A 10,036-nucleotide genomic window follows, 5' to 3' on the forward strand; every position below is an offset into this window, starting at 1 on the left:
CTTACCGATCTGATGGCTGGGCTTGTTCTGCAGCCCCTTGATATAACCAAGACTATTTTCCTTTTACAAGGGAAGGGTGCCCACGAATTTTGTGACATTGAGTTAGCATTTACAGTCTTCTTTGTGGTATTCACCTTCACGAGAATTTGTCATTTGCTTTTAATCAGCGCCGGGAGAGCGATATCTTGCCATTAAACATACCTTCACCCACGCTACAGTCGTCACCAGAGCTCGCCTTACCATATCCTCTGCTTTGGCGTGTATTGCAGCCGTCGTCTTTTTTCTTGCTATTTCTTATTTAACAGTCCTTTCATCTATTTACATCGCAAAACTCATTTCTGCAATCGCCTTGCTTCAAACTTTTGTCTACGAGGAAGCCTGTCGACACGAGAAACAAACTCTTTCACAGCAAGTTTCCGTGTAGGCCAGAGCAAAATTTAAACGGGAGAAGAAAGCCTTAAAACTAACCACGATAATTCTAGTGACGATTTTTCTGTGTTTTGCTTTGCCATCGTTTATCCTGTTTCTCATATGGCATATTTTTAGCGAAACATTTTCGCTTGATGTTAAAACATTAGTTCGTCATCTTGGTCTTGTGCCGATGATGACCAGTTCAGTTGTTAACCCACTTATTTACACAGTAAGGAAGAAGCAGTTTCGAGTTGCATTTATTGAATTCCCTTTAAGAAAAAGTTCTCAAGTAGCGGCAGGAATGGTTGGATCACGAAACAATGTTGTGGGGCCGAGAAATGGACAAGAACGCGAAGAACAGGAACAGAAAGTCGAGAATGAAAAATCGTTCCACGTTAACCACAGCAATGAACATGATTCAGAAGTGAACGTTTGTGGTGTTGATTTTGATGACAAAAACACCAGTGCTACGCAGGACAGGCCTGTTTCTTTAAATGCATTCAACAGCACATCCAAAAAGAACATGGAACCGACATGGCGTTGGAAGAAATCCTGCTTGCGATAAAAATAAGGAGGAAGAGAATCGTGAAGTACTCTTTGCCGGCCCTAGTTCTGTTGACTCTAATCCAAGGTTGCGATAATCCTTTGAGACTTGGCTTTAAGGGATTTGAGTTTTTGGCAGTACGCCCTTATGCCAAGCAATACAAGGATTTTTCCAAGCCAGCGACCAGTGACCTTGCTCTTCCAGCTTCTTACAAAAAGTGCGGCAATTTATTTCGACGTTGGAGTTGCTTTAGCGGTTTAAGAACCAGTTTACTTTTTATTCGCTGATCAGCCACGGAAACATTACATTCGTGTAACTATTGTATATTGGGGGTGTCAATGGGGTAGTGCTATTACGGCTAACGGTTAATACTTTGGCTTTTTTTGGCTTTTGTTTCCCCTACAGTTTACAGAAATCTTAGAAGTAAATCACCCTTATCCTTCGATGTATTGTTTTCTTCCTTTTCATTGGCCGAGAGCCCACCACGTCATGCTTTAGTAACCCACGCGCTTGTGGGGAAAATGGGAGATCGCTTCCTGGTTCTTTCAGAGTGTGATTTAAATATGAAAATATATTTGGTGATCGAATGATAAAAGAATTATTAAAATCGGTAATCGCAAAATAACAAGATTTGTCGGTGGCGATGCGAGCAGATCAACCATTTGCCGAAGCCGAAGGCGATGGGGAAAAGATATAAAAGGGTTCAGCTTGCCTTCTCTGTTGTTACCACCAAGAATTACCACCAAGTGGAATTGCGAACGTTTTCAATGCTCGGGCCCAGTTTCGCTCGGTCAGGGTTAGTGTTACAAGCCCCGCGAAAATCCCCGCCAATTTGGCGAATCGATACTGTCCCAATCCCTCCTGGAGAAATGCAGCGTTATGAAAGCATAATTCCACGGCCATGTTTCCGTTACCCCCGCTAAGTCGCGGAAGTCGGGGGGGGGGGGGGCGGGATTTCTGTGAACAAGGTGTCGTTTCGGTGAACGATGTTTTGCTGTTTTGAGCTGTAACCCCGGGGGTACTCCCGCTGTGCGCTTTTTGAGGTTGTACACCTAAGAGGTACCAAAATCGCGTTTTTTGAAATGAATTTGGTCATTTCACGTTGCTGTTTTGCAGAGGACGGCAAAGAAATGTAGCAAGAATAGACCATTTTACAGTTGTCTGCTCAGTGACCTGGCCTTTGTATGGCAGCGAGGCTAGAGTTGACCTTGTTTTGATACAGACCTCACTGCTTTTGTCATGTAAATGCACCTAATTAGCATCAGAACAACTTGTTTTACATAACAAAAGCAGTGAGGTCTGTATCAAAACAAGGTCAACTCTAGCCTCGCTGCCATACAAAGGCCAGGTCACTGAGCAGACAACTGTAAAATGGTCTATTACAACGCACGTGCACAGCCATTGTTTTGCTCATTAAACCTTTTGTTTGGTGACGTTCTCGTTGCCGTTGCCGTCGTGTTTTGCGTAAGGTCCCTAATGATGTTGGGAAGCCGGCCGGGCCTTCTGGTTTCAGACAAACATCCCTGAAGAAATAAAGGTATAATAATAGAACTTCGTCTCTAAATATTTGAGTTCGGTTTAGATAAAATCATGATCAAGCTCATTTTGTCAACCGCGTAATCATAAGCTGGTTTTTTTTTTTTTTTTTTTAAATTTTGCTACCCTTTCAGGCGCGTGAATCATGTTCTCCGCGCCTAATCCTCTGGGGGACGGGGTAATCGGTAAATCTGTGGGTAGGAGTGTGCCGCGGGGGCACTGAAATCCTTACCCCATACTAGACCATGATCAGCTTGATTTTGCAACCCTATTCTAGACTAGACACCAAAACCCTTACCCTATACCAGACTAGCTATCTTCAGTTCAGAAACTTGTCATTATCATTATCGTAGTCCAACATACGTCATGATCACGGCCTACAACCAATATCTTACAAAGCCACTGTCAATTTTCAATAATTTCAATTATAGAACCCCGGGTAAACAACCCTGTTCTAGACACAATTATTTATACACTGGCCACTTTTCCGGTGAATAATACCCTTTTCTAGACCAAAATTGTCTGATTTCTATACCCTATCCTAGACTAAGGTTCCTCAAAACCATACCCTTCACAGCGGCACATCCTCACATTAGCTTATATATGGAAGTACCCCCCGGGGTTTGCCCGCTGGCTAATAACAGATTTTTTGTAAAGCTCTTTGGCAGTATTTCACAACTTCTTCACGCATTATTGACACTCTGAGTCTTAGATCACTCTTGCGAATTAATTATTCCCAACACTTTTAATAATCAAATGAATGCTTTGTTGACTTGCATTGTTTCATCCCTGTTTTTGTTGACATTTCAGGACAGTTCATTAGTTTGATTGTCAAAGAAGAGATTAGATAGCTCATAAAAGCATTTCTTATCGCAAACCTTTGGAGACTGAGGTCATACGCTGTTTCAACAAAATACCAAGTACGACACATCAAGATTTTCATCATAATCTTCTAGCCGAGCGGGCCAAACTAAGGTGTCAAAATTTACGCGTCGTCCCAAAACACAAAGCTAATTTGAAGGCCTACTGAGATGTATTAATCATTTTACCATAAGTAGAGGATTTATACAGCTTGACAGAGGCGAAAAATCCTCTCATAGTGCATCTAAGTGACTGAACCAACAACAGAAACATCGGAATATTTCACTTGCTTCGCATCTTCGGTGAAAAACAAACTCAATAGAAATGAAACGTGGATCTGAGACAGCCAAGGGATTACGTCCGAGTCCAACTGCGGGGATTGGATCGACGAGGCAAGAAACAAGTACACACGTCCCACGAGGACAAACAAGCAATGTGCGTATAAGAACAATACCCTTAACTACGAGCACGTTAGGTTTTACAAAACATGCCACAGTAGAGCCGTCTACAAGCATTTACCAAGCAAGTTCTATTGCACATCATTGGAATAACGGACTTAACTCTTTCAAAGAGCTTATCTCGACGCCTGAAAGCAAAGGTTCTGTCAATTCTTTATATTACAGTACGAAGCTCACCTCTACAAGTGCCCCAGTAATTCCTTACTCCTCATCAATTTATCAACCGACGTCGCGGGAATCTCCTGCGCGGCATAGACAAGGTAATCTATGTACATCTTGGTCATGAATATTACACTAAACAGTCTCAACACGCTTTAGTATTTTTATTAAAATATTGTTTATTCAGTGAAATAAAGATTCTTAAAGTACATCGTCCTGTCAAAAGTTTTTCATTCCTCATATATTTCTAGTATTGTGTTTTTGTTAATTTTGACGTTATTGTATACCTTTGACGGTTTACTGAATTCAAGGACATGTTGAAGTAACATTGTCAAGGAAATAAATTGTGTGCTACTCAAAAACGTGAAGTTAAAGTGATTCAAAATACAAAATTTTCGCTAAATCGCGGAATTTAAGTGTCGCGAAATATGCCCACCTCAAAATCACGAGATAAACATGTCGCGAAAATATGTCTGTCTGTTGTGTCGGAAACGATTTTGCTTACAAGCGGAAATTAGGGATTTGGAGCAACAAGAGAGTGTTTTTATTAACGCAATCCAACCCTCTAAGCTTGTTAACACATGTTAAAGCAATTATCTGACCCAATTATCGTTTTCGGTTTCACAGCGATGCGCAAATCACGGGAAGGGGGTACTCGCCTATCACAGGACACTTACAAGTCTCGCAGGCAACTTTATCGCTTTTTCTCTCCTCTCGTTTGACGATCTTTGACTGACAACGTGTTGGTGTTGCACGATCATTCTTGAACTTAACTCTACAGGCTGAACCATCTCTGTATGTTTTTGTTTCGTTCATGATTTGAGCTTGAAAACATCATGTCTTACTGATGTCTTAACATGTCTTAAATTCTTCAAATTTTCAATACCTTTTTTATCGTTATTTTTATGTTTTTTAGTGTTGTTTTTTTGGGTTAACTTTAAACAAGTTAAAGGAAATTTAGAAAGTGGGAGAGAAATTCATGTTGTCTACTATGACGAATTTGTATGAGGTATTTTGGGCCCCAGATAATTCGCTGAGGCATTTCAGAAAGTTATATTTTATTAATATTAATATTGTTGCTGTGAAGAGTTGTATTTGGAGCTCGACGCAAAAATGATTGGAATATAAATGTTCTCAGCGGTAACTTTTTAATTCTACTAAGGGACCGTTCATTTTTTATAAGGTAGGGGGGGCTGGTGGGATTTGGGGGGGGGGGCCATGGGAAAAAAATGGCTTTCGAGGGGGGGCCATCCCAAAAAAATAAGGGAAAAAGGGGGGGTCACGTGAAATATTTTAGCAAAACTTTAAAATGGTATAATGTTTGAATATCAAAAAAATTGCTATAGAATAAACATAGAAGGCAGGATACAAATTTATTACAAACTTTCCTTTTGCTTTAAAAAAACGTTTGGCGACAAAAAGCATTTGTAGCTACTGAAAAGAAATATTTAACACTGTTATTTTCGAATGCAACTTTCACTGGCACTCATCTTCATCTTCGGTGTTGTCAAGTTCTTCGTCGCCGCTTGTGCTACTATGGGAGTCTCTTTCACCAATGTTGCAAGAAGCAGCAATGCTTTCCGTCAGAGTGTACTCTTCAGGGTACACGAAGGTGTAAACATAATCTCTGACTTCCTGCTCAAGGTTTGTGGTGATTCTGTTTCTTGCAGCATTGGTGAAATAATTCCCTTCCAAGAGCTGTGCGATGTATGGCCCATTTCTTCTAAATAACGACGTGGCAACATCCTCAACTTTACTACACTCTTCCGGGACGGCCGTTCTAGGAGGGTACAGAAGGCATTGTGGAAGATCATTTCCTAGCGGGTTTCCAACACAGATTCCATAAACTCGTTGGACGTTGTTTTCAGTGCGCTTCCTCTTTCTTTCATTTGGCTTTCTGCGGTTTTCTTTTTTCCTTCTCCTATTGTTGATGTGCTGTTTGAGTATGCCCTTGAATATGCTGTTATAATTGCTCTTCTTATTTTCTAGTGCTTCCATGTCCTGCGTGACCTTCGTCAACTTAGCTTCTATACATTTGATCTGTTTTACATTAAAACTGTGGGCAAATTGTTCGCCCTGCTTTAAAGTAAGCCCATTGGACTGAAAGAGTGTGGAATCGTGTTCCTTTACATCTTTCAATATGACATTCAACTTTTCCACCATTACTCTGTGCTCTTTGATGGAGAAGTTCAGTTTTCTTCCATCACTGGGCTTCAACTGGTACCCTGGTATGGAAAACTCACTCGCCCTTTCTGAACAACCATCCGCACTTAGAAAGATTGCTTCTTTTGCTTGTAAGATGTCTAACTGCCTGGATCGTTCAGCTGTAAACCTTTTCTTAAACGACTCGTCGCTTTCGCCATTATTGCGCATTTTGGAATTTTGCGCATTGGAAAAGCAGCAAGAGTGAGAAAGTAAAGGCAATTGTAAGACATTCATGCTTGCAGCAGAAGAGTCCTCTCAGAACTGGCCAACCAACACTGAGAAATGCCAGGACATTGACACAAAATGACAACAGGGCAAGTGCTGACAGCAGTGAAACGGATGAAAGTGACAACGATGAGTATGACAGTGATGCCATTGACTCTGGGGGAGAAGATGACTCAAGTGACGTCATTCTTGCATTCATCAATTCAGATGAGGAAGATGCCAATGAGAGGCCAAATGCCACACGCTCAGGGCGAGCCATAACTAGGAGATCCGAAATTGACTCCTCTTTCTTTTGATTTGTTTTTTAAACAACAGCTCTCTGTAGTATAGGGTTTGTAAATATTGTCTTCATGGTGAGCACAATAATGTGAAGTAGGGGAATAATAGAGAAATATTAAAAAAGTTGAAATCTAAATATTTTTTGTTCAATTTTTTTTTGGGGGGGGGGGGTTCATCCCAAAAAATGACCGCTATAAGGAGGGGCCATGTGAAAAAATTGGTAAGCTGAGGGGGGTCATGCGATTTTTAAATGGTGCTTCCCAAATCCCACCAGCTCCCCCTCCCTCATAAAAAATGAACGGTCCCTAAAGTTTTTAAATCATTAGTAACATTACACATAGTCGATGATCAAATGTAAATTCTATGTAATGACTTTCAACTTCTTTTTGTAGAGAATTAGTTTCGAACTGAAGACAAATAAATTGACAGTTTGTACTTACCTCTTGCCTGCTTGCTTGATTACTAGATTGAGCATACGACATATCCAGGCCGCGAGTTACGCCTCGCCTTTGTTACAATAGTTCCTAGATAGGAAAGGATTAATGTCTGACTACAAAACCTCTCATCCATCTGTTGATGGCTTCCCTGCAGGTTTATCAAATGAACTATTGGCTGGAGTAGTGGCCGGAGGATTGACACTCTTGATTTTGATTGGTTTACTTCTGTTGGCGGTGATTTTTAAACGGTAAGCCCTTGTGATTTCTCAGGCCCAGTCCCCCCTTTCCAGTTCAGCTGTTTAATGGTCGTAAAATCACACATAATGATCGTTATGCTTTGCTGTGCTAAGAGACCGAGCCCGCGATTTTCGCTCCAGAAGTTGCCTAGTAACAAGACGTCACAGCTTTCCTGTTGGTTAGGCTGTTCCTTTGTGACTGGACAATCGAAACTTTCCTGCACGAATGACTGCACAGATGATGTTTGTGGAGGAAATGTTTTTTTCCCTATCGTTAGCAATAACATTGCAGTCATAACGAAATTTTATATTTAAAAATCTGTATGGAATTTCAAACTGAAACTTCTTGCTATGAATTAAAGTTAAAAATCACTAAATAAAGCTGACAAAACTTTGTCTGATGCTGATTAACAATCTTTACATCGTGCCTCTAAGCAATATGAGCGATTTTTGGTCAATACATCCTGTTTTCTATTCTGGTTACCAAAGCTAGTAGAAGAGTTGACATAATTCAGGCTTGTAGCGTTTGACTTGTTTCAAAGATTGCTCAATGTTGACCCCAGAACGGCTTTTGTTCCCACTCTACCTCGTCTTCCTGACAATTAGATAGCAGTAGCAACGTTTATGTGGAATGCAATCACACTTACCTTGTTTCTTTGAGGAATTAGCAAGAAAACATATATACTACTTTGAATTCCCGCCATCAATCCGGGTATCGCATTTTCAACCTTTTCCCAGGGTACTGTATAGTAAATGATTCTCTATACTGTACAGGATTCTCAAGACCCTCGATCGAAGCTTTATTAGAACTGGGCATGTTCTTCAGGCCCCGTCCGTGACACTACGCTGGAGGAATTTGAAAACGTAACAGTCGCCGTTCGTTTTGGATTTATGTTGAGGAAACCTCGGTCAAGAAATCACATCATTACTGTGACTTCATCATTTTCGAAAAGTTCCATTTTCAAAATGTTCCACGCTTAAACGCAAAACCGTTTTCAAATTCCTCCGGTTCAGTTGAATTAGAGCGTTTTCGAAAAGCTCCCTTTTCGCAACGGATTAGTGTGGACGGTAGGCCTAATCATAGAAATAAAGCTGCTTTTCGAATTTCTCAGTCATAGTGTGGACAGGACCACAGTGATTTTCACTTTCATTTATGCAAGAGGTTTTAGTTCGAAATTCCATAGAAACTATTATTTTTAAGGTCTCATTTAAATATGCGAATATTATGCCTTGGTCTCCTATAACGTCACCTATTATTTTAAATTTAATTTTATTTTAATTCTAGTCGCAAAACAGACGGCCTTGTTGTCGCCCAAAGCAACACAGAAACCTCCTTCGACAATCTGGGTTTCAATGGAGGACGGAAAATCTCCGAATACATGGATCTAACTGAACTGGAACTTGTCCGAGTTAAAGTGAGTAACACTGTGAAACGGAAAATCTCCACATTCACCAAAGATGATCAGAAAACTTGCCGGGTGTCCTGTGGCCGTCTCGAGTTGGTTGAGGTCCCTGCGAATACAAATATTGATGACGATATATTATTAACGGCTTGGGTTTAACGAACGAAACCGCACCCCACTCCACTAGCTCTCTTTGCCAGACTATCGTCTGCGAGAGACTTGACAAATCAGTTGGCTTTTTAGAGAAACTAGATATGCTGTTCAAGCTACGCAGAAGTTCACATCGAAGTATTGTAAGACTCCTAATGGTACAAGATTGGGGCCCCGTCCACACTACGCTGGGGGAATTTGAAAACGGCGACTTCACTCTGAAAATGCATCAAATGTTTTCCGTCCACACTACGCCGGAGGTATTTAAAAACGCAACAATCACCGGTCATTGTGCTTTATTGTTTAACTAAAACTCGGCAGAAGAATATCATGATTATTGTAACGTCATCGGTTTTGGAAAGCTTCGTTTTCAAAATGTTTTCCGTCCACACTAGAACAACGTTTCCAAATTCCTTCGATTTCGAAAAGCTCCGTTTTCGTGACGGACAAGTGTGGACGGTAGGCCTAACCAGAGAAATAAAGCTGCGTTTTCAAGTTCCTCCTTCGTAGTGTGCACGAGGCCTGAATAAACCTGCCATTTTAACTGCATCGTTTACAAACATGATCATATGCGAGTACAGAATTTGCTTGTCTTTGTTTTAATTTTAAGATATTAAAAGTAACCTTCCTGTTCTATCTACATTTGACCACCTTAAAAAAGAATACCATAGTCAGGTTATTTACTCGAATAAGTGCCGTACATTAATAATCGACGCCCTAACAACGCGATGCCTTTTGATCGAAGCACTTGTATCAGCTTAATCTCTGGAGAGGTGAAGTAGCGTCTTGACTCCGGTCAGGAAAGAGACCGTGGCCGACATTTGATGCTTTACACTGAGTGGTTTGGACTGTTGTTGCTATCTTCAGTGAACTAAAAAGAGGAGTTGTGTTTTATTGAAAAAAGTTTCTTACTTAATTTAGTAACAGGCGCCGCCCCTTAACCTCGTGCAGAGGTGGATTTTGGTATTTTCGACCGAGCGCAAAAGATCAAGGGCACCGCCCTTTCCACGTTCACGCGCACCTACGAAAACTGAAAGCTCCGGCCTAGAAAAAGAGGCGCCTGGGCACGATGCAGCTTAAAGAGTCTTACCCACCCAGTATGCCTTGCGCACTCACTTCGTCATCCTTTACA

The 10,036-nt window shown here is 41.0% G+C and overlaps 1 protein-coding gene and 1 pseudogene across 1 annotated transcript; both read left to right on the forward strand.

Moving 5' to 3' along the window:
* LOC149107237 (uncharacterized) overlaps positions 1-976 on the forward strand; it is a 1,246-nt pseudogene extending 270 nt beyond the window's left edge.
* A 2,369-nt stretch (positions 977-3,345) lies between these two features.
* Positions 3,346-9,544, forward strand: LOC110048042 (uncharacterized). Its single transcript, XM_020753808.2, has 3 exons — positions 3,346-4,070; positions 7,270-7,363; positions 8,637-9,544. Exons 1-3 carry the CDS (start codon positions 3,677-3,679, stop codon positions 8,911-8,913), a joined length of 765 nt encoding a protein of 254 aa, XP_020609467.2. The 5' UTR covers positions 3,346-3,676; the 3' UTR covers positions 8,914-9,544.
* The last annotated feature ends 492 nt before the right edge of the window (positions 9,545-10,036 follow it).

This window comes from Orbicella faveolata, unplaced genomic scaffold (assembly GCF_042242905.1).
Source record: "Orbicella faveolata isolate gen_17 unplaced genomic scaffold, um_ofav_v1 contig_27, whole genome shotgun sequence".
In the NCBI taxonomy this organism is placed as follows: domain Eukaryota; kingdom Metazoa; phylum Cnidaria; class Anthozoa; order Scleractinia; family Merulinidae; genus Orbicella; species Orbicella faveolata.